This window comes from Meleagris gallopavo, chromosome 9 (assembly GCF_905368555.1).
Source record: "Meleagris gallopavo chromosome 9, MGAL_WU_HG_1.1, whole genome shotgun sequence".
Classification (NCBI taxonomy): Eukaryota; Metazoa; Chordata; class Aves; order Galliformes; family Phasianidae; genus Meleagris; species Meleagris gallopavo.
Window position 1 is genome coordinate 13,133,908 of NC_139412.1, and position 25,829 is coordinate 13,159,736.

A 25,829-nucleotide genomic window follows, 5' to 3' on the forward strand; every position below is an offset into this window, starting at 1 on the left:
CTCAATTTATCCCTGGAGGACTGTGAGGTGGAAGCAAGTTTAAAGGTGTGAATAGCTGAAATAACTTGATTTTTTCACAACTCTGAAATGAACAAAGAATTCCTTATGGAAAAGAGGCATGCATGGAAAATAGTACAAGAGGAAAAAAGAGAAGAGCAAATGGGCTGGTGGCCTCAAAGCTGGGTTCGCTATTTGCCCTAGTGTGGTGAGGTAGGAGAGCCTCTTTTCTGCATCATCAGTCTGTCAAAGTTTGAAAGACTAGCACAAAGAGAAGGAAATGGGCTAAAAGAGAGAGCCACTGCAGCTTTTTCAGTACCCTTTGCAAACATAGCTGCTTATTAGCTATTACACAAGAGTCATGGAAGATACTTTTCAAGTGTTTTTTTGCTGGTAAGGTTGGTGGCCTTGACTGATTCTGGGGGCATTTGGATGCCAAGGGAATATCCTGGCCTTCCTGCCAGTGGGAATGGTTAGATTCTGCACGAAATATGGCCCTGGCTGGTCTTCTGAGCCACTGTCTGCTCACCCATAATGGGGTGGGGAGAGGATATCTACATCTTTGCATTTTCATGGTAGGTCTCTGGAACTTTGTGTCTGTCTTCCTTAGCAGTGTAGCCGTGCTTAGCTGTAGCCGTGGATGGCAGGGAACAAGCCGGGCTTACCTTCAGTAAGATACTGAAATGCTGTATCTTAGCTAAACTTAGTTTAGTATCTGTGCTCTTCCAGCCAGAGAGCTGGAGCTCATCTAGACATGGTCCTGGTTACAGAACCATAGTAGGACTGTGGAAAAGATCTTGAGCCTATTCTCAGTCTGCAGTTACCACTGTGGGATGGGCTTTGTTCTTCACTTTGCCCATGAGATTCTGAGTCTGTGATTCATCATCCCAAGGGACTTTTGTGGCCATCTGCTTCTGGTGAACTGGGTTTCTGTATGCTAATCCATCCTTCTGTAACCTGTGAATTTGATCTTTGTTGTCTTGTGTTCTGCTTAGGGAATGTCAGGGATTAAAAAAGAAAAGAAAAACGTGTAAGAGTGTTGCTTGTGTGAGCTGCAGCACCACTGCACATCTTTCTTTTTTTTTTTTTCTTCTTCTTTTTTTTTCCCCCTTTTCTTCTTTGGAGTGCAAATTCGAGGTATTGACTTGGATTTGCAAAACTGCAGATAGTTCCTAAGAGGTCTCCTACTTGGAGTGATGAGGCACTGGCTGAGATCAGCTAGGTGTCCTGAGTGCTGCCTAGATCTAATATTTGTGATAACCTCACACCAAGGGCCATCACATTTATGAGCAGTTTTCCCTAGTGGCCTATTAATGCTTGGATCACTTGACGTTGAAGAACTGTCAATAGCTTTTTGTTTCTGTTCTGTCTGTTGTGTTTCCCTGGGCATGGATGGGTGGTGACTGCAAAGATGGTAACTTTTCCCCTTACATGGAGGCAGAGAGATGAGTGTACATATGTGGGTTTTTTTGTTAGTTTACATAAGTCAACTTTGAGGTGTGGGAAGAGGTGTTAGGAAGAGGATGCATTTTGTACAGCTAAAAGTAAATACATCTGAAGTTTGTATATTATATTTCTCTAAGGGAAAACAGGCTATAACTTAGTGAAATATGATAAATGGGATTTGAGTAAAGAAACATTACTCTGCAAGTATACTGTTTTAAATTTTTTTGTTAATTCTTTTTTTTTTCCCCAAATACTTTAAATCATAACATGAGTCCTTAAAAGCACTAGTGATATCTGTAAACAGTTAAGCACTTCCTGATAGGAACCAGCTTGATAGCACAGCAACTTAAATGGCTGCTTTGACCTCTGGTCCTTGAAGATCGGATGGTGAAATTATGTTTTAGTCAGATCCTCAGTAATATTTTTAAAAATGTATTTTTTCAGGATGTGAAATTTGCTTCATATAGGTACATAGGTGTACAAACATACGTACATATGTACAGCCTTGCAGACATGCACTTCAGTGTGCTTTCAGAAAGCGCTTTGTGGGATTAGCTCGGATTATGAAAGGAGGCAGCTGACACATCTGACTTCTCCATGTATTTATTCTTCCTGCACTCTCAAAAGCTAGGACATTCTTGGATGTGTTAAAAAAATGTGTTGCAAAGAACGTACTTTATGAACGCTTGTGGCTTTCATTGCCTGGCTTCATGCTATGGTGCACTGCTGACAATGGCCACTCCATGGCCTGTCTTACTTCAGAGCAACAGTTCAGAAGAAGAATGATGGTAAACTTTGGTTTATCTTTCGTGCAAATATGATTTTTTTCTACTATTTTACCAAATAATAATTTGTATTTCTATGAATAAAACTTACTGCAACGAGGAAGACTTTGGCTGGAAGTAAACATTACAAGACCTGGTTTGTATAGGTAGGTTGCAGGGCTTGGCCCTAGATGTTATGTTTAGAAAAGCTGAGCAGTGTGAAGCTGTAGGAACGGCTGTAGAAGTTGGGAAGACATGATATGGAGTAACTTACGTTACGTGTAGAATACGTGAGCTAAGAAACCTGAAAAGATGGAGTGAAATTGCAAGCAGTGCTTAGCCACAGCAGGAGTCTGGGAGAATCACTCCCTCCTAGGGACAGGAGGGAATCACACAAGTCACAAACATGCACTCAGGGCTATATGCAATCATGGGTTATTAGGCACCATTGCAAAAGCGAAATGCTAGAGGAGCTGGTACAAAAAGTGCAATAAAATATGTATTAACATGATGAAATATGTATTGGAACGAATGCTAAGTGGGATAAGTGTGACTCTTAAGTGAAACAAATCTGGCAGGCTCTAACTTTGACTTCTGGAGAAACCTCACTGCACGTTAGCCCTGTGCAGATACTGGAGAGCTTCCACACTGGAAAGCCTACACAAAGTGCTCTTTCTGTATGTTGACACTGTGCTTCAAAGGGGAATTTAGCAACCTTTGATTTCTTCTTCAAAAGGAAAGCAGACAGTAAGCTGCATTGGTCTCCTGGGGAAGTGCTCATGCACACTCTATGCCATAAGGGTGAATGGCCTTGAGATAAAATATGTTGCATACTGTGATGGTCTTTACTATGGCAGTCTTTTCAGAAAGAAAGGAGAAATATTTTCTGTAACTCATTCCCATTCCCTCACATTGAGAAGAAACAGCAGAAAAAATAAGGCATGCCCAGAACTTGTCCTGCTGCTAAGAGCTCAGTGCCATGCTCTACCCTGACTTATACCATAGAATAGAATCATTAGTGTTGGAAAGATGGTCTAACCATCATCCTATGCCTGTGACTGCTCTAGCCCATGTCCTTCAGTGCCATGTCTACTTTTTCTGAACACCTTTGAGGATGGTGACTCCACCACCTTCCTGGGCAGCCTGTTCCGGTGCCTCATCACTCTTTCTGAGAAGAAATTTTTCCTAATATCCAACCTGAACCTCCCTTGGTGCTTAAGGTCACTGTCTCTTGTCCTGTCACTAGTTATCTGGGAAAAGAGGCCAACCCCCAGACATCTTGGAACATCTTCAATGTTTTCCACTAAGTGATGAGAGGAACAGATCTTCAGTTTCACCAAAGTTATTAGAGTTGCTTAGGGCATAAATGAGGCAATATCTTTGGATCATTCAAGACACTGGAATTCTGTGAATGCAATGAAAGTCCAGTCCAGTCCTGAGGCCCTTGTTATCAGCACAATGGGCTGTAGCAATTCAGAAGACAGAGCTCTGAACCCATCCCTACCAAAAAGGTCCCTTGGAGAGTAAAACTATGAGGAGGCTCCCGTTGTCATGTTTCTCAGTAGCTGTTTACAATTCTGACCATAATCCTATTGTAACTATTACTAATTAGTCATATTCTCGCAAAACATCAGGGAAGATTTTCCAGACGGAATAATCACTAATGAATCTATAATCCAGCTTTGATCACTCATTCCTTTTGAATGCTGGTAGGTGGAGTTTACATGCCAAGATTTTCTGAATAATGAAGATGCTGCCTCTAAGGATCTTTTGGAGTTAATATTTTAAGTATGCATCCAGTATGTATTCTGGGCTCCTGTAGTTGTCTTTCTCCTAGTTGAACACTGAGAAAAAGACACTTTGACAAATTGAATTGGTCTAGTTCCACACGTACCTACTGAAATAAAAAGCAAGATTCTCTGCTTTTGGAGAAAGTTGAAGCAATGAGGTAGAAGTACTTGCAAATCAGACAGGCTGCTACCTCAGACACTCACACAAATGGCTGTGAGTGACTGACAGAGGTTTGAACCCTAATCATTCTGCGTGTTGGTTTACTGCACTGCAGCATTTTGCAATGTCAGCATCTGACATCAATTATTCAGCAAATAATTATGGTCAGATTTGACAAAGCAAAATATAAATCTCGTATCTGGTGAGGCACAAATGTCAGAATACTGTCTGTAAGACAGCTAAGGGCTGCGTAAATTCTAATTAAAAGCATTTAATTTAAGTTAATCGTCATTAGGAACATCATTATGTCCACATACAAATTGCTTCAGTGTAATTGTCACAGTTGTAAGTAACTAGTTATTTAGTTATTAACCAGCTTTTTATCAGGGACAAACTGTCTAAGAGATTATCAACTGGGTGTCTATTTGTGTATCTGTCACACGTATATGGATGGAATTAGATGGAACTTGCTGTTCTTGCCCTCACATATGCTGTAGAGAGACACCAGCTCAGACATACCCCATGGCTCCCAGTAAGTCCTTGTGCAGAGATGAGTGGATACTATCTTGATGTTTAGTAATTTATGACAATATGGTTGTAGAGAACCAGAGCCAAAGGTTTGCCCCACAAAATGAATCAGAATCGAATTTCCAAGGGACAGAGGTGTCTTAGTCACAAGTGGCACTTGTTTCAACCTTATACCTGTCTTATGGCATGAGCATATATGGGAAAAGTCTAGGTTTCATGCAGTCATTGTTTTCTGATCAGGTTACCAATGAAATTTGTGCGTGGACTTTGTTGTGATGCCCATAGGAAAACTGCATGTTGCAGAAGCCTGGAGCTATATCCTGTCATCAACAATTCTCTGGTGGAGACAGGATGATGTCTTCCAATGGTCAAGTGGTGTCAACCAATAAATTACTGTAATTCTTTCCTTCAGATCTCCTGATTGCGGTGGGGATTTTGGGTCTGATCCAATGCATATTGAAGTCAGTGGTGAATTTTCCCTCTGACCTCTGTGTGGTCAGAATCATACTTGCTGCAGAGGAGTAAAGGATGTGGTACATGTTAGATTCTGCTGAGAGCAACCTGGCCTGAATCTAAGGAGACTGAGAGCAGCTACTGCAAGACTTAGCTTAAAAAAGGAATGATTTACTCCACTGCCTCAGGATACAATGCCACAAATGCATGAAAGAAATTAAATAGCACATGGGAGATGAGTAAAAATAGTCTTAAGTGGGCATGAATGCTTGAAACGGATGTTCAATAATATTGTTTAAAATTAGAAACTTCTAATTGTTGGAATGCTCTTCCCAAATAATCTATACTGTTTCTTCTAATTAGCATAGTAAAGATTTGCACCGAATCCATTGCTAATCGTATAAACTCATGATTTTGATAAAGTGAGTTGCTCATGGCATGGCTAATTTTATTGTCATGCTTCCATTTGCTATCATTCATTAACCCTCAAATGGCAAGTTGGTCTTTTTCATCTAAATGAGAAAATATTATTCATCTTCATCGTGGCTATAGCTGTGAGTGAAAAATAAGAATAAAATGAATACATATACAATCTAAACAACCTTCTTCACGTGTGCTTGTATGCTACCTGCTGGAAAAGGGCCAGGTTCTCATCAGCACATGCAAAATTAGATGTGGTGCAAAGGAAGTTTGTATTGAATGACATTATACTTAATAATGCTTATAGCTTAATACTCTACCCCAGGAACCACAATATGTAACAATACTGCTCCTTGCAGCTCATTGTCTTATTCATTTAAAAGCACATTTCACACTGTTTAAACTGTACACACTTATTGCAGCAGCTATCAACCACTGATAGCATGATATCTGCGACTCAGACCTGACGATCTCATGGGGCCTATTATTATCAAAGGTAAGTTCAAAGACCAAATTCTGACACTACAATGGATGAGACATCCATCATCACTATTACAGGAGATGCAAAGTACTGAATAAGCACCACTAGGGTTTCTGCAGACATCTCTAAGGCAGAATCAGTGTACATCACTGGGGCAAGGTGGAAAGGCTTGCAGTGTTGATGCCTTATTTTTCATTTGATATAGATAAGCGAGGCACCTTAAAGAGGATTACAGGAATAATTACTTGGTCCATAGGATTTAACTTCTCTCTTTTCCATTTGCGTTCTGAAAAGAATAAAAATCTGTTCAAGAAAATACCAGAACCTTCATTTGCCAACTGCTAAATTTTACATCTGGAAGCTAGTATAACACCAAACCCCACTTTTTTCTTAGAAGTCAATGTCATCTTGTGAAAAAATGCTTTGTTATGTGATCATTTGGTAGTCCTTATATAATTGTACATTGATAAAGTCTGGGTTTGCTTCCAACAAAAGAAGTTTAGATGTTAAACAGCATCTCTCTAAGCTGATAGTAACCAGGAGAGGTCAGTTTGCATGCTGCTACCAGGACGCTCTGCATTAGAGAGCTGCCTGCTGCTCTCCCAGGAATGTGGCTCCCGAGCAGCATGGTCCTGCAGCTGGCAACAGCCCTGTGCAGAAATGGTTCTGTGTGCCAAACAGTGATTTCATTGATCAAATCCCAACCAAATAGAAGAAGAGACATGCAACACAGGGGAGGGTCTGTGGCTATAGAACTGGGTCAGGTAGCCAGGGAAAATGCTTCTGAGTAAAACCTTTTATGGATAGGTCAACTTGGAAAAGCAAATTTACTACTTGCGTAGGTAACAGAACAGTGAAGAGTAGCAGCAGTGAAAAATATCTTATTCATCATTTACGGCTAATCTTTAGAGTGTTTTTTTTTAATCCAAGAAGCTGCCTTGGAGCAAAAACGATATAACGGTGTGTATTATGTGTTCTCTTGAAGAAGAAACAAAATATTTAGACTGACTAAAAAAAAGCAAAAATCTTTTAAAATTACTTCAGCATACTTGAGCTCAAGACAGGACAGTAAAAGAAAAATGCTTGTTAAATCACTCCAGTGTGCAAATATTATAGTGGATTTTGACTGCATCAGTGTGTTAATTGTCAGGATATTATTTTTTAAAGGATATAAATAAGGAAAAGAAAAAGGTCAGGTGGTTTGGTACAGTGACATCTTAGTGAGCTGACACCACATTCCGTATGGAAATGTATCTTCTGGGCTGAACGGCATTTCTTCAGAGATGCCAAGGAAAATATAGCAAATATATTGTAGGAGAGCTCAGAGAAGTGGTCTTGTTACAATTACCTCTCCATTTATTTCTGCTCTCATGTGTGTCTGAGAGACTGTGTGTCTGTAGCTCATTTTGAAGCCAACTGGAATTACAGACATTTGATGTTTCTTAAAAAAGCCCAGCCCACGCTATCTGAACTGGATGTGTGTTGGAGTGCTGGAGCAAACAGAAAGCACACCACTCTGAGGATAGAGATCTCCTCTGGAGAGGCTGATATTGCTGGATTACCTGTCAGAAATGATCTGAGATGAAAGGAGAAGGGAGCAAAGGGAAGCTATAAAGCATTTGAGGAGGGGAAAAAGAAAAAGAAAATGCAAAGTTGTGGAGGTGCTGTCAGTATATTTAATCAAGGAATAAAGTCAGATGGATGCCTTGTATAATTCTTCTGACTTTGGTAGATTTTTATCAAGAGGCTTTTCTGGCAGTACAGATTTGGCCCTTTTGTTTACATTTCATTTCATAGCTGTATCTTGAGGTCTTTTGCAGTGTCTACATATGAGTTTATGTATGAGCAGCATGTCCACCATGAACAGACAGCAAACCTTGCCTCTTCCTTGGCACCCGCAGTAATTAAAAACAAAAAGAAGCAAATGACAAACCTATCTGCATCTTTTAGCTGATATAAGGTATCATCAGCTCTAGCAGAAGGTTATTTAATGTCCTTTTGTTTAGTTAGTAGATGCAGAGTTACTGATCTCCACGGTCACAATGAGGGTTAAGAACTGGTGCTTTGACCCAGGGCTCTTGGATGCACACAAGACATCAGCGTCTGACTTAAAATCTGTAAGAAAGAAGAAATGCTTTATTTTCTGGAGGGATGAGGAAAGGGTCTTGCCAGGGGGAAATATTTGTAACATCTGTCCCTGGAATATGAAGGCAGCTGCAAGGTACTCTCTGGGCTCAGGACTGTCTCACAGCACAGTGCTGCAGAGAAGAAAAAGCTCCATAGAGTCCCTGCTAGTGGCAGTGGAGGCAGGGAGAAGCCCTGCGTGTGTATCCACACTGGGTCTGTGTTCTTTGCCTCAGCAGAAAGGATCCATTTGTCGTGGAAATTACACAGCCTTTATAGAGGGTTGGGGAAGAGATGGAGAGTGGATGATATGTGAAGAGCTGATGAGTTCATGCAGCAAAGGAGAAGAGAGGAAAAAGTCCAGATGTGTTTCTGCAGTTCAGATGAGAAGAGCAGTACCCAATTATCCCAGTGCCAGTGCACAAAGGGAATGTAAATGGGCATAACCATCTGCAACCAGCTGATGTGTGAGCTCATACAGTCGCCCGGCACCTGCAGAAGAGGAACTTGCTATTTCTTACAGATTGGGAAGGAAACAGATGTAGTTTTGCTCCTAAGTTTCTGGCCATCTCTCGTTTCTCTTGTCATGTGTCTCTTGGGGGAATCTTCCAGCAATTAGTTTCTAATTGCTTCAGTAGCTTACAGCTCATTTTATGAGAAATACCATCCAAATGTAATGGCTCTTGCATGTTTCAGAGCAGAAATTAATTGCATAATATTTTTAACCCGCTCCTCTTCCTGCTCCCCTTTCCTCCATCACGTAACACTTTATATTTTGAAAAGAAAGATAGAACATTACAAAGGAAGGTGTTTTATCACTCAGTGTCCTGCCACTATCGCATGCTAAGAAACAGCTTGATGTGCAATATCTTTACTATACTGATGCAATTTGAACATTACTGCCAAAATTAGTGTGGATCCTTTAATAGCTCTCCCAGGTGCTGTTCAGCTGGGGCAAAACGGCTTTAACCTTCTGCCTTTAGGAATCCCTTTGGTAAATCAGTGGCATCTTGGGATCATCTCCAAATGAAATTTTGCCTGCTACACAGCAGCCAGGAGACGTGATAGGATTATAAAGCAGGACTATTTTTTCACTGCAGAAATGCTTGAACTCACTCCAGACAATTATGCAGACTGCCATTTTACACACCATCTATTTTAGTATTCCTGCATCAATTATTCCTTTAACATTACTGCATGCTAAGCTAGAACTTGCCATAGGTCTATAGAATTGTAAGAGATGGGACAAATTTCAAATTAAAAAAAAAAAAAAAAAGCACTTTCATTTGAGAGGCTTTGGGACACTCATTTCAGCAGCCTTTCTGTATGTTCTGTGCAAAGTACTTTTTATCTCTCAGCCTGCTTAACATTTTTAATTTCTACCCTAATATGGTTTAATTCAGGACATAATGCTGAATTTTCCATGACTCTCTTAGCTGTCAGCTGAATTGAAAAGACCCGTTTAATTAGAAAAAAATAATAGCTTTATCCAAAGATTAACAGAAATTAGAGTGAAAACAAAATTGTTCTGATAGAGGGGGCATATGCGTTTGCATTAAATTCAGGAAATCTCCCAAAACACAAAGAACATGTTTAGAATTGTAATTAAGGAAGAAATTCTAACTCACTGAAAGAACAGCTTGATGGCAATTGTTACTTTCCCTTAGCTTGAATGTAGCATGTTACAATTTAATTTTTAAAGGACAGCACTTTTAATTCCCATTAATCTCTAAAATTAGCAGTGTAATAAAGATCCTTGCAAGCACTGGATTTTAACAAGTCAAAATGTCCTAAGGAACTTTTTTGAAATATTTTAACTACTGAGCAAAAGCTACAATGCCTATAAGTGGGGTGAAATGCAAAGCCAGTTTTAGCTACATACAGAATCAGCTGCATCTTCTGATCCCCTCCAAGAGTTGGGCTGACTTGGATCCATAGCCTGCAAATAAAGTTGCAGCTGGAGGACAGGACAGTTCATTTATTATCAGGTTTTGGAGGTCTGTATTAGGAAGGGTGGCTTGAAGGTCCAATACTTCTTACTTGTGTCTTTTTTTCATTAACGTAGTCTGCAGTGAAAAATATTAGCTTTTTTATATCTCCTCTGGGGAAAAAGTATTTTGGATTTTGCAATTGTTGAACAAAACAGAGAGGGGCCTGTATAAAATATAAGCTCAGTGACACATCCAAAAATTAGTTAACAGACAAAGTATCTTTACATACAATGAAAACAGCAGGCATGCTTTTGAAAGACTGTAGTTGAAGACCTAGACCAAGGAACTCAGTGGAGAGGCTGCGATATAAGTGTGTGCATGAGGTAAATCGACAGAATAGTCTTGTCTGAACGAAAAGATTTTTAATTGTGACTGAGTTAAAGTTCATCTTCCCCTGGGAAAAAACCACATTGCCATAGTCCTAATCAATATATTCTTTCTACTCGACATGCCAGGGAAGACAAGGTTATCTGTAGAGAAGTGTGCTAGTGTGCTGCTGCCACTGTGCTGGGAAAAGTGCAGCCAGCTTAAAACCTGCTACCTTCAAAGTCAGTGGTGATGCCTGACTTGAACTGAAGTGTCCTCAAGCTCTCCTGAGGCGCTAATAATAATGGCAAGTCTGATGCTGATTTTACTGTAGTGCTTATTTTGGAAGGAGGCTACTGATGTCAGCAGGACGCACGACAGCGTCAAATAGCTACAGTTCTCAGGCTGCCTCAGTGAGAAAAGCACATCCACTTGTTGCATGGAAACCAAATCTGTTTGTATTAAATATGATTCCCTTTGTCACTCTGAGTGATTATCAAAGACAGAATTTCCTATCTTGTGTCGTCTTACACCACATCACAGAGGGACTGTAGGAACAAATCCTTCAATTTTGTACACCTGTGTAATCCTTCATTTTGCCAGAACTTTATTCTGCCTGAAGGCACCGTGCAGGGATGCCATCCCCTGCTTCCATGGCTATACAGTAGGCAATAGTTAGGCAGAATGGGGTTGCAAGAGCAATGGACATATCCCCATAAATTGGAAATGCATTAATAAATCAGTTCTTCTCCCCTGTGAAAGTTCATCTGCAGTCACTTTAGCTGCAGTGCTGGGCTGAAGTCCCTCACTATATCCAGATGAGTAAAACTTCACAAAGGAATCTCTTTTTTGTATCTGGCCAGTGTACTATACTTTGAAATGTTTGGGCTGAGAATTAAGTTCTTGATGCATCTAACCATGAAATAATTAACTGGTGGAAGTATTTTTATGTAGTGCTGGCTGGTAAGAGAAAGGAGAAGGAGCAAGGACATTTATATGACATTGAGGGACAGAAAAGAAACCCTTCCTAGGGCATCCATCTAGCAGATAAGGAAAGCAGAGATGTCATCCTAGTCTTTCAAGCAGACAGTGTGTACTGCATGTGTTTGTGGGAACAGCTTTAACAGCAAAAACAGTTGTACTTCCTCCGTTCCGTGCAGCTTCCACCTGAGTCTGCAGGCAGAGGGGTGGATATGGAGCTGCTTGTGCTGATCTCCTCATTCACCAGGCAGACATGGAAGTAAGGGAGTGTATGGAGAAAAGAGCTCCTTGGGGAGGAGCTCAGCTGCAAGGCTAAGTAAAGGCTTGCTGTTGGTCTCCTCCAGCCCCTCAGATCTTGCTTACAAGTGGAAAGTGCTTAGTGAAGCTGTTTACTCTGTTGGGCCTGTTGCTTGGCTAATGGCAGTATTATTTCTGTGCTCTCTGAAGATGGTGCAGTTGCTTATGGGCATGCATCCAACCCATTCAGTCCTGCTACATGGGTTTATGTTGCTGGGGTTTTTGAGTCTTTTGTTTTTTAATCAGGGTGAGGATCTATTTACCAATATCTCTCCACCACAATCAGTGCCATTGTTACAGTTAAATGAAATCTCGCACAAAGCTGAACAGCCTTTCTCTTTTATGAAGATATGCACAATAGGATCAGCGACAACTATAGGTTTTTAGGAGCTTGTTGCAGGAAATCTCATTAACTGGAAATTTCAGCCCATTGTTTTTTCAGCCTGACCTTGAGTAGGCTGACTGACAAAGGATGCCATTTTGAGCAGCACTGCTTGACTTTGGCCATATAGTCGTGCTACTTCCAAAATCTCTGATGCTCTTTTTTAAGTCCAGAAGTATGGTTTCCTCTCAAAAGTGATGAGAGGGAATGATTAGCAATAATGTTCTAAGAATTCTCTGGATTATTAAGTGCTCTCTGCGTGGGGGCAACTTGCGTTAGAAATCCTTTGCTATCTTCATCTGTTACCTAGGATGTCTGATTTTATGGTTCTCTGAGTGGAGAAAGGGTAATTTTTTTATATAATGATGTTGATGGGTGGGCTGCTCATGCCTCTGCCCTGCACAGCACATTTGTCCTTCACGTAATACCATTATGAATGCAAGAAAAAGCCTTTCTTCTAGGTAAAAAGAATGAACAGCCCGAATTTCTGTCTCATAGTCCTCTGCAAATGTATAGAGAATGAGCATAACAAACTAACCTTTCTACCAGGGGCTAATTGGATTTCACATGGTTTGGAAGCACCACTGATTTACCAGATATATTAAATTCACTTTTAATGTTCCTACTGGGTAGGTTGTCTGGCTATTGTCCTTCCCATCCCTACTTTTTATTCTGTTCTATTTTGAACTGCTCTATTTCCAATACTTAAATAAATACATACTTTGTGCTGCAGCCCTTTTGAGAGCAGCAGTTCTTCTAGCTTGAAGCATTACAAGCTGTTTTGTATATACATGCATGAATATTTCTTACTCCATTTGAATAAGCAATCACAAAATGAGTCCAAATAATGCATATTGGTTAGAAGTTGGTGTCCCTACTCTGCTTCAGTCACAATATAATAAAATATTCCAAGTGGCCATAAAGCTCTCATAATCAATGTACTGTGCTATGCAGCCTAATGGAGAAAATCTGCATTTTTCATTGACAAAAAAATGTTAAGTAGGAGAAAGGATGGAAAGTGGTGTAAAAATTCCCTCATGCATCAAAGAAAGCATTGGTCTTGCTGTTTTGTGCAGAATTTTTTCTCCTGAATGTGAGCCATGGGTCTCCATGAATACGAGAGAAAGCTGAGGTCTCTGACTAACATTTTAAAGGATGGAAGTCTCACTTCAGGCTTTTGCAGACTGAGCAAATTATGTGAGCTGAGATGTAGACGGTGGAGATGATTTTTTCTTCCCCTCACAACGTGCGCTGCATTGTGAGGGGCCAGCATGACCCTGCTTGTGACAAGCTTCTACAAGGGTGTCTGGCACAGAGCAGAGATGGAGGAACAGATGACCAAGTCCCCTTCCCTTACTGCAGGGTATCTCAGAGAGGGTCCCCCAAGGCACTATAATTGCACTTGCATCCCTGGGCTGGGCTGGCATGCTGGAGTGCTCCCATTCCATTTGTGGAAACCAACATCCATGCTTTTTCTGCTCATCTTTCTATTGCTTATCCATTTTAAGCAGCGTTTTTTCCTAAAAACAGATAAGTAATTTTCTTTCTGTGAATGCAAATGTAGAATCTATTGAGTGGGCGTGTGCATGCTTTAAAGAAGTAATTGAATCCAAACATCCCTTATTTTTAAATGCAGGAAACCCGAATCTAATAAAATGTAAATCAATTCAGTATCTGCTTTGGGTTTGCAGTCTTCAGACTGTTACAAAAAAAAACCAACCCTGTATTAAGTGCTGTACATTCCAGTATTAACATCTTTATTTTCCATTATGTCTGCTTAACCATTAAATCTGAAGTCTTTTTCTTTCTGGACATGTGGTGAAAAGCTTGTCAGAGAAGAGAAAGCAGTTCATTTAAAATCCATTCAGCATGTCCATTCATTCCTGATACTCACTCTGACACATGACCTTGCTGACTCTTCTTGTGGACAAGCCTGTATATGTTTGGTTGCTGTACCATGCTTTTTTGATTGCGTGCACACAACTGATTAATTGTACAGCAGGGCTGCCTTTGTGATTTAGAGTTGTGTTTATTCAGACATGAAATAAGCATACCACTGCCAATTTGACTTTGAGTGCAGGTGTTGGAGTATAAGTAAGTCCATTGGATTTCCCATTTGAGTTTAAACTGAGTTAAAGCACGGTTTAGTTATGTTCTCACCTTAGTAAACTCCCAGTGCCTGTTTAGCTGCTAGTCCTGCTTCTTCACCTCCACCTAGCACTTGAGTGTTGAGTGAGAAAGGACATCAGCAAGCTTCTGAAATGCATTGTCTTCAGCTAACAATTTTATATCAGTTATGAAAGTACCGTCAAAAATGCCTTAGCAAATGCATTTCTTCCCTTTATTCTGCTCTTAATAGGCTTTATGTGTGCATAGCATGCAAATTGGATTCTGGCCTTAAAAGAAACTGTTTCTGAAGACAATTTTCCCACACTCAACTCTGGAGGCTTCTAGGCTCAACTAGTATGATGATTTTTAGAAATCGAATAGACATCTCTTTTCTTTGAGCACAACTATTAGATCTGCAGAAAATTAAGGAACAGTTTGAAGATGGCTATCACTTTCTGTTCTGCCATGTAAATTCCTAGCAAGAAGGTTATTACAGAGGGAAGAATTAATTTTTTTTTTATGACTAAGGGAGAAAGGAACAGAAGAAATCTTGCCCTGGCTCTTTTACCCTAAGACTTACACAGAATCAAGCAGTTGGTTAAAGATAGAAGTCCTGAGATGGGATATGGTCAACCCCTAAGTCAAACTTGTGATTATGTCATTCCAAATAACCTTTGCCAGATCTCTGCTAGCCATTTAAGCAGAGATCTTTGCTCATTCCACAACATAAGGAAGAGATGGAAAATGTGAGGGCAGGAGTACATACATAAATCACTATTCTGAATAATCACCAGCTACAGCATCTTTTCATTTATCTTTCAGCCTGACCTGGCCCTGTCAAGCTAAAAATAGGAACCTTTATTAAAGGCATTTCTCAGAAAGGTGAAGAAGACAGTTCAGTTAACCCCCCTGGTGATGTATCACTCTTCATACACACTCTCCGTGTTCTTGACAAATGGTGATGGCCAATCCAGGCTACTGGAGGTCTCCTGCTAAGTGGCAGAGCTCAGTCCAGCAGTGGCAGCGCCTACAATGCAGCTGGAGCCGTTGTTACTGCAGTGACAACCTTCACACTGCCAGTAGTAGAGTGACAGTGAGGCAGCACGTTACCATGTGTACTCTGCAAACTGTCATTCTGCAGGTTATGAAAGGGAACAAAAAGCGCTTGTTTAGCATAACTCCCTTATAAAGCTCAGGAGGTTTCTGCACTGGTAGGTGACACAGACTAAGTCTTCAGTCTTTTGATCTGTAATTCTTTTCAGTTATTTCATTTATTACTGAATTGCAATTTTGAAATGCTCCTGCTGCTTCGTGGAGGATGGTAGGACTAGCTGGTTATTCAGCTGCACACCAATATCCTGCATATTCACCACTCCTTTTCCAGGCAAATCTATATTAGAGACATTTCAGCAAACAGCGAGCTCACTTCTAGCTCCATTTTGTGAAATGGTTTGTTCTACACTGCTGTGTTAAAATGAACTAGAAGGCTCAGCATTGCTCCAAAGGTCATATCTTTCCTTTTCACAATTAAAATGGCTGCAGCAGACACTATTGGAGAGTCAGTGCAGAAATCCCCTCCTGGAAATCCTAACTGCATTGTTCTCTCAGAGAAGGTTTTTCTAATATACACACAGAAGGATTTCATTTAATGAGGAAAGAAACCACGTTTAAAGAAAACCCAAGGAACTGTGAATGGTCTTGTGCTCCCTAGAATTTCTTGATCTCTACTGACTTCTGTGTCTTCCCTAATATATGCTGTAAAGTTTAAAAAAACACCAAAACTTGACACAAAGAAAAATGTTACCAGCAAATCTATTAGAAAGAATTACTTTGTAAGAAATAAATCTGTGCCTCATCTACTGGAGTGTGAAGATTTAACTTCCTTTATTGGCTCTGCTTAAGCTGCAGGAAATGGAGAGAAAACATTTCATGCAATGTGATCCTTTCTATGTCAATATTATCATTTCAGTCTTGAATTTCAAATTAAATATTATCTTTCTTTAAACAAAGGCTTGGAAATAAATGTTATTTATTCTCTCAACTGTAATTATATACGCAGGTTTAATTTTCCACTATAGATAAAATTAATAATAAAATTTGCAGATTCAAAAAGACAACATCTTACTAATTTCATGGATGCCAGTGCCATTGCAAATTGTGCATAAGAACATAAACACAGCCACCATTTTCAGGTAGCAGCACAGGTCTGTGCAGTAGCAGAGTGCTATCATTTTTCTGCCCTGCGCTTTAATGAGTTGATAGCTAACAGCAAAAGGAAGCATTTAAAACAATGATTTTCAGGTTGTCCACTGGGGTAATTTTTTTTAGGGTTTTCATGGTGCTCCAGACCAATTATTGGATATAATTAGAGCAGTTGATTGGGGTAAGCTAAAGCAGAACATGTACTTTTAAAATAGTCTACAGTGCCTGGGGAGAGGCTTGTAGTATTTTTTTTTCTTCCTGAGAAAATGTGAGAAAAAAGGCTTTCAAAGAATAGAGATGAGAAGATTCTTAAGGTTATTCTGGAGTCACAAAAATCCCCTGAGCCAGCTAATGCAAGGTAGAAGTTCAGTACTGCTGGGCAAGGACGGCCCTGGTGTTTCCACACTGGCTGATGAGGTTTCCAAGCAGCTGTCCCAGCAGAGCAGCTCACAGTTCCTCTTCCCGGCTCCGTGCCCTGCAGGGATGTGTATGTCTGGGGCTGCTCTCCTGGTGTTTTTCATCTCCTGCCCACATTTAGGTTTGGGAGCAGTAAGATCCAGCACTTAAGTCGTATGTTTTCACAAAGCAAGTTTATTCTAGCAACTTTATATAGACAGTGACGCATATGGAGTATGCTTCAGGGACATACAGCGATGACCAAGGATTTAAGTTTAATAAACAAAGGGTAAATAGGAAATACTATGTACAATGAAGAGAAGCAATGTGTCTAACTTAGAATTACATGAAGTGACATTATTTTCTGAATTTTTAATGTTTTCCATTGTTTGGTGAGAGAGGGGTGGGATTTTGTCTGCCTTTCCTTACAACAGGAAACAAAAGAGAATGAATAAAACAAATACAGAAGTTATTGTTTCCTTAATATCAGGAGTACAACAAATGGGTTTTGTGATTTATCTATCAGCCTCCAGTGCTCAGCCAGTTTGCTGGTCACAATTATAAAACATACATATTAATCTACTACTTGAAGGGGCAAGAATGCAAGAAAAATAATTGCAAGTATCTCTGCTTGATATGATATCATATTTGTCCTTGTGCAGCTGTCACGTTAGACACTTGATCTGAAGGCCTCCTTGGTTGCCTGGATTTTCTTTTTGCTTGTGGTAATGGGCAGCCCAAGGACAAAGTATACCCTTTGACTTGGAACCTGGAGAGGGCGAAAGCCCCCCTTGGTTCTTTCTGATTTCATCTAAAAGCCTGTGGGTTTTTTGAACCCTTATGTCGTGATCTAGCTTTGCACAGCAGTTTCCATGCAGAAGAGTGAGCTAAGCAAACCACGAGTCTTTTCCGTGGTATACGTAGGGTACTTAGAATTCAGATGGGAATGTGGGTATTGAGCCAAACCCAATTATTTGCAAATGAATCAGTGGCATGCACCCTCAGGGAGGGCTGTAATAGCAAGTGCTCGTTTGAAATGTCACCATTCTGTAGGGGAATTCTCAATAAGTGATGTGTTAACTATTTTCATCCTAATTTCAGGCAAATAGCAATTGCAGCTCACTGAGTTTGTAAAGAAAATTCTGTCTTTGATCAATGCCATTGCAGATTTCATCTTGCTCCATTTCGAAAGTCGTGCAGATGTGAAAAGGAGGCTTTCCATTAATGTTTGGCATTGTAAACAGAGCTGGCACTCTTAATCAGTGCTTTAATTATGCATTATATTAATCAGTGTGAAATACGGAGCCCTCTTTGGATAGCCAAAAGCCTTCTTTATATTTTATTTATTAGAGCTTGAAATTAACTTTTCACAGTCCAGCTCCAATAGATCAGTAGATATGGAAATTCAGCTCTGTCTACAGTATGTTCCTCCACTGCTGTCTCCAGGGCTCTCCCCAGTTCCTTGCAATGCGTGTGACCTCTGTGAAGACCACAGTGGCTAGACATGGCAAAACACTGGACCTCAACAATCTGAGACCTCTATTATAAATGTTGTTGCCAGTACTGCAGTCACTTGCAGTGGTCCTGTGAAAAAGCTGCATTTTTTTGTTTTGTTTACTTATTTCCAGCAGGTGCAGGCCTGTGCTCCTGGGCTCACCCAGGTGCACAGCTGTGCTGTCAGTGGGCTGATGCTGGAGATGTCCCATGCTTGTGTGCTAGCACGTTTTCCTCCTCCTGACACAGTACTTAATCAGTAGGTGGCTGGGATGCCAGGACCCTGGGCTAAACTCTCAGCAGTCAGTTGTGTACAGGCACTTTGGTGTCCCCTGAGCCTATGGAGGCTGTTTCTGTACTGAGCATTTGCGTTTTGAACACAAAAGGTTTGATGTTGGACTTTCCAAAGTGTTTTTTCCCCTCTTAAAAATAAGTGCTACTTTGCACTTCATGAAAGTTTTCAGAGGATTCTGTAAAGATGGAAAAGCATCATCTTCCTTTGCCTCAAAAGAGCACCTGTCAGCTTGCCAGGAGTCTGATTAATTTTCTGCAATATACTGATGAAAAATCTGGGTATTTAAGGTTCTCCCTGAAGAGCAGTGATGTGCACATTCTCCACATGTTCTTGCACTGAGATGACTTGAATTAACTTTAGGTACTGAAGATAGCAAAATAGCATTATCGTGAGGTAATGTGTAATTACCACTGGTTCCAGTGGAATTACGCTTAGCACAGTTATCCTGCTGCTGTTGTGTAATTGCATTCATTATTTCACTGGTAACTGTGCAAATTGCCATTACTGTACCTGTGTAAATATCAGAATATGTCATTATTCACAGTGTAGCACCAAGAAAAATGAATGTTGAATGGCCACCAGCAGTGCTGTCCTTGCTGATACAAACGGTGCACAGTTTTTCCCAGTTTTTCAGGCCAACTGCTGCACAAGTGCTGGGGGGACATGGGAAAGGAGAGAAGGCAGGTGGAATTAAGGTTTTCTGTCCAGCTCTGCTGGTCCAAAGGGATTCATAGAATCACAGAATGACCTGGGTTGAAAAGAACTTCAAAGATCATCTAGTTTCAACCCCCCTGCCATGGGCAGGGTCACCAACCACTAGACCAGGATTACCTGCTAATGGTTTTGGAGACACCTTCTATAGGAACATGCTGTGCCCAGCCACTCTTCTTAGCAGTCCTTGAGTTTCTAGGCTCTGTTGGTACTGAAATACCCGTCAGCATGGGCAGTGGTGACAGCCGTGCTTACCAACCCAGCGTGGGGGCACCCTGCTTATTATTTTAGAATTAGCTCAGGAATGCCTGTGTCATTCATTAGGATGGCTAACATAGCCTGTCAGCTCCCAAAGGATTGGAAATTCCATACTTCATTGGATTTTGCAGGGTAGTTACATTTTTTCTTTTTTTTTCTTTTTTATAATTTTTTTAATTACACTGTTCCACTTGATTTGCAGGAAGCAGGACCATGTAAGTGTGGAATTGGGGAGCAGCAGAGAGGCAGTGCCTTCCTGTTTAAATTTAAACTGAGCCATGTCAGAATGTTGCCAATTAAAAATAAAATGAATGACTTTGCTCTCTCTATAGGTGACCTGTCTCCACGATTTCTTTGGGGATGATGATGTGTTTATTGCCTGTGGTCCCGAAAAATTCCGCTATGCACAGGATGACTTTTCTCTGGATGAAAGTGGTAATGTTGAACACACACTGTTCTTCAATCTGTTCTTACTTGACTTCCATTCATTTGCTTGTAATAGGTAAAAGTACTGCATGCTTCTGTTCTTTTCTATATGACCCAGTACATGGAATTCAGCATCCTTTTGTGACACAAAGTACAGTCAGTGGATATTGTAATTGGGCAAACAGGCTGGGATAGCCCATTTCAAAACAGACGAACTCCTCCATTCTACCATCATTTTTACATTAATTACAAAATCTGGTACATATCCTTTAAACTTGTTCAAGTTCCAATCAGATTGAAACATTTTTGAGAACTAAGCAGTAGAAGACTAATCTCTATTTTCCCACTTGGAACACAAATACACACAGTTTGTCACTCTTGTCCTTAAGTACACGTGTCAACATAAAAAATAGGAACGAGCACAGTTAAAAAGAAAAATCATTCCCCATATTACTTTCTTCTGTTGATTAAAAAAGGAGGGCAATGTTTGTTAGGTGGGACTTGGACAGCACCATCATTTGTCCATGTTATGATAGCAACCAGAGATCTGTAACGGTGTGAGTCTTTTTGATCAATTAAACCACAGAATCTCTGATTTCACAGAATATGCAGAGCTTGCTTTTAGGAGTTACTCTACCTGGCAACTGTATGTACCAACAGCACAGGCTGTTTGCTGGTGCCAGCAAGTGCAGCAAGAGTAAATGAATGCAGCTGTGACCATTTAAACTGGAAGAAAATATGGCTTCCAAACATTACTTACAAAAGCTTTTAGGTATACTGTGTAAGGAACAGAAACTACCTGCTATCTTGTATGCTACAGACTGGCTCAGCGTTGAAGACTTAAGAGAACTTTTGCTGTCTACCAAGAGGCAAAGCAGCCTCTAAACTTCAAACACTGCCTTTTTATGACTCCTTAGCAAGGCTGGATTTATTTGATGCTGGTACTTCAGACCTGTGTACTCCAGATGAACCCATTTGGTGGTCTTGGGTATTTCAAAGTTTCCAGGAGTCAGCTGAAACTTTGCAGACAGAGAATAAAGCCTGCATCAGGCTGGTGAAGCAATCTGTAATGTGAGCTTCATATTTTATTTTAACAGTCTGGAGTTGAGTCAGCTCCACAGGGAGTTCTACATATAAAGCAAATTGCACGTAATCCTAGCAGAACAACTTCATGGGAAGCTCAGCTCTCTGCCTACACTCCTGGTTTCTACTACTTTTTCCAGCTTGGATTTCACTAACAAAAGTATGCCAAGCTTGCTGTTGGGCAGGTACTGAGCATCTGCAGCTCTCTGTTGTATTTTCAGGAGAGTGGGGATACCCTGCACTTCCCAAGAAACAGACGAGGAGCTATTAGCCAGCAGCATTTTCCCATTATCCACCCATCATCGTTCTTTGTTATGAATCAGATGCTGCAAAGAGAACCTGAGGTCTTGTGGATGAATGTCACTTATTAAAATCTCTTCTGTCATGGATACTTTCTCTTTCCTGTTGGGATGACATGTACTTGAATTGCTGGCTATTATGTTCACTCTGGCAGGACATCAGGAAACAAAAAGAGAAATACCATGAGAGGATTATGTCATCTCTTTCTTTCTGACTGCCCACCACAGCTTCTGCCTGTAATCCCTGTTGCTAAGCACCTTCCAGATGTTTCTGCTCTGTCTCATTCATACTGGCTGGCTTCAGCATCAGCACACTGAAATGTCACACCCCACAATGCTAAGAGGCCTGCTTATACTGATGTCAGCACAATCAGATGTCCATATTTATTACCTTGTTGCAAGGCATACAAATGCTCAGTAATTGCCTTTGGTGTGCTGACACTTGCTGATGGCTGAGCTGGAGAAATTCATCAGAGTCAGCATTTCTGTGCTGGTAAATGCGAAGCTGAGCTTCTCTGCAAGGAATTATCCTTTGGGGAGAAAATAAATTTGAATAAGCTCTTGAAAAAAGGCAACAAAATATTTTCACTTTTTTAGGTTTATATTTTAGGGAGCAATTTGGATGACTAAATACTGATGTAACACACTTTTAAATTCCCTTGGTTTCTTAGAAACCCATATCTGGTGCACAGACAATTGCTGATCCAAGTGTTACACTCTTTTGTTAAGCAGCTACATGTAAAAGCCTTGAAAAACATTACTTTTGTAGTGCCTGAAGATGATTGTCCCCCATGTTTTGGTTAGGCTGACTAACACCAGAAGCAGTTATTTGCACATTCTTCCAAGTGGCTATCTCAGACTGCCTCATCAAACATTATTATTTAGAACCAAGGACATAAAAAAATGGGGATATTTCTGTTCTGAAGCCCTACAAGACCTTCTGTGGCATCATCTATGAGAAGTACCTTAGGAAAACAAAACAAAACAATTTCTATCCCTTATTTACAGTTTCCAGAATCTGTTTATTAGGAGAGAGAATAAACTTAATATGGGTTTAATAATTACCATGCAACATCCCTGGAGCATAGGGAATCATCCCATCTGGAAGAAGAAGAGACTGACTCTTGACTGTCTGAGAATGAGGAAAGCCTGGGGAAAAGGTTTAGGGCAATTACATTTTCATATATATTCTGACATATAAATAAAATAACACATACGTTTCGGTCAGACAACTTGTTTTCAATTGACCAATTATGTATCCATCCAGTATATTCTGCTTTAGTTAATTCCCATTAAGAATGCCAATCAAGGGGATTCTCAGTGCAGTCCATGCATGCTGAGCTGAGCTTTTCTATAAAAATCTTCCTGTATGTGGAATATCTAATTCACATCTTTCAAAAAGACTTGTTTTCCATGTGAGGACAATTGCTTATAGGAGATGAGACCAGTTAGACTTTGACAGAGAGGGAATTCCTTTTTTATTGCCAATTTCTTAACTGAAGTAAGTTAACTTTGGGAAGACAAAGTACTTTCTCTATCAGTTCTCAATGTAAATAAACCCTGGTTGTGAAGACCCGAGATGCCTGAAATCCTGGAACACATACAGATTTGTTAGCATTTCAGATCCCTTCTGCACAACACTGTAGATCATGTTTACATTTTCCCCTCCTCCTGGCTGGTTTATTTTTTTAACAAAACACAGTTGGGGCTCTCATCTGCTCATGCATTTAAACACATGAATCTACTGCATTTGCTTATGTAAACCTTTCTGAAAAAGATGACTAACCAGCACAAAGGGTGTATTTTGTAAAACCATTTTGTTGTCTTTGCTTTCCACATCTGTAAAGGGCAGCCTGATGAAAACACAGAAAGAGCGTGAAAGGGCTGAAAGCCTCCTAGGTCACAGGTCCCATGCACCACTTATCTTTAAGTCGTGCTATGAGCTGTTTGCTGGCTTTATACACCTGCATAAACAGTACTCATTGTTCCTACTGCTAGGTCTTCATGGGAGAGTTTTGCAGATTAACTGGTTTTTGACCTCTTCTTTCCTCACTAAATGCTGACTATTTTCATTTTGGTCTCTAGTTGGTGGGCATCAAGGCAAGGGGAAGGGTAGAAAACCCTTGGTAGGGCACACGTACAAAAATGTTCCCTGCCACAGAGAGAATCCTCATTTTAATGTACAGTCTCAGTGCCTCCTCTAGAGGCTCTTCTTTTTGACCTGTCCCTAAAATGTCTCATTTTTACACTGGAAATGCCAGTTTTCCCATTAGTGTTGAAGTTTTCTTACAGCTTTTTGGAAACAGAAAGTCACTAAGCCACCCATGAGTGTTTCACAGCTAGTGCCCATAGGCTGTGAGAGTAGATAGGGACATAACCATGGTTACTGTCTCTTTCTTTAGAGTGCCGGGTGATGAAAGGGAGCCCTGCAGCTGCCACGGGCAGTAAGTCATCTCCCACCCCTCAGAAGAGCTCAGCAAAGAGTCCAGCCCCAATGCGCCGGAGCAAGTCTCCAGCTGATTCAGGTAACCATCAAGACGGTGAGTGATTGTTTTCTGAATCTTAACTCTACTCCAGATGAAAACACGTAGTGTGTGACTTTGAAAACACTGTCCTTGGATGTTTGCATTTGAGACTTTGGCATATATTAAACACAAGATGATATTGTTAGCATACGGGATCACTAAATAAATATCGGAGAGGAAATCTCTGGTTAGTTAAGTGGAGTCATGGCTTTGGGATCGTACCACCCACAGTCTCACAGCCTCTTGCTCTAAAAAACAATTTAAAAGGAAAAGTTTCCATTTTGCAGGCAGGAAATTGAGGTTTGCAGTGCTCTTGTATGTTCCCTGTAGCTACAGACTGATTTGGAATAGCCTCTTGTGTAATGCAAATGTTAATTACTGCACAAGTCAGAAATGTCCTCTCTTAATCACCATTTAAAGAAGACAAGTGACCTTGCAGTTGAGGATCTGGTGATGGGCTTATTGACGTGATAGAGACATTCACTCAGTAATGGAAGAGAAAGAAAATGGTAATCCTCATTCACTGCAGCAGCTTTCACCATTTGAAATGCTGCCCTGCCTCTTCAGTATTAACTGGATTGGCAATATAGCACACATGGAGAGCTGCAGAGCCTGTAGATTAGAGACCTGGCTGGTAATTGGTAGTTTTTAGACTCGTACAATGAAGAGAGCAAGACTCTAGGTGTATCATCTGTTCCGCTGTTCTTTCCAAAAGAGAGCCAGGAATAGGTGTTCATTAAAAAGGCCAAATCACAAACTAAGCATTTCAAGATTCTACAGAGCTTTATAAATTGAATTCAAAATTCAAGTGACCCATAGTATTATCACAGGCTAAAAATAAAGCAGAAATTGCTTTTCACCTTCATGGAAACCCATTGCATATTGCACGTAGACACCACAAAACAGTTGACCCTTCAGTAGACATTGGATTATTTGATGTAAAATTCTCCTAGTGGTATTCAGTAAGATTTTCCCCATTAAGCAGTTAATTTGTTTGGGGTCTCTTGATGTTCTTTAGCTACTTAAAAAGATGATGTGAAAAAAATGTGAAATTTGCTGGCACATGCCAAGACTCTGCTTTAAATAATTCCTTCTCTGTAAGGATTCTGCACTCATACAGTTTTCCATCAACATTCCAGTATTTGCTTAAACTTGAGTTTACTGTGATCTATGAAGTTTATAGAGAAGAAGTTGCGTGGTGGAGTCATGTGGGTGCATTTAAGATGTAATTGAAAATCTGTTGTAGAATTAAAAAAAAAAATCTCCTATTCAGCAATCTGGAAGTCAGGCCATGCGTGAGTTGAGACAGCATTTAAACTCCATAAGCATCAGGTACTAATTGCTACCAGAAGAAGACTTTATTACATGAGTGTATAGTCTTATGTGAAATGACAACTATTGTGTTCCTGATTTTGACTCACGGAACAAAACGGTGAGTCATCTGATGAAGCTTAATGAATAATTAGTTTGAGCCTTTCAAAGGGAGATTGATTAAAATAACCAGAAATGTCAAACAATAGCCAGCTCCTGGAATTAAGGCCTGTAATGAAGGACAAATCAGGTTTCTTTAATTCAGTTAGACAAGGATCTTTCGTACTTTTCTGTGATTACAGTACATGAAAAATGGCAGCCTGTTTTTTTTAATGAGAATAGAAAATGACTGAACTCTTTGTGTGATGGAAGGTTAATAAAAGATAGTTGTTTTCTTGGGACAGAGACAAAAAAAAAGAATACTACCATCTTATGTTGTTTCCTCTTGACTTTGTAATAAAGAAAGTAGGTGTGCACATTACCTGAGAGTCAATATTTATGTAAACAAACAGCAAGCTTAGCTGAGTTTTAAAGTTATCACATTGAAAAAGGCAGGGAATACTGAGTGAAGCTTGATTAACAAAAGATAATCTGATCCTT

At 40.2% G+C, this 25,829-nt stretch overlaps 1 protein-coding gene across 4 annotated transcripts in view; it reads left to right on the forward strand.

Annotated features, from left to right (window-relative positions):
- Positions 1 to 25,829, forward strand: part of DCX (doublecortin) — a 136,562-nt gene that overhangs the window by 86,331 nt on the left and 24,402 nt on the right. For 2 of the 4 annotated variants that reach the window (XM_085230459.1, XM_031554683.2), the window contains 2 exons: positions 19,918 to 20,020; positions 23,796 to 23,933. In XM_085230459.1, coding sequence (XP_085086585.1) covers positions 19,918 to 20,020; positions 23,796 to 23,933 — 241 coding nt within the window. The remainder of the gene's footprint in view (positions 1 to 19,917; positions 20,021 to 23,795; positions 23,934 to 25,829) is intronic. The other 2 variants (XM_085230460.1, XM_031554686.2) reach the window with 1 other exon arrangement.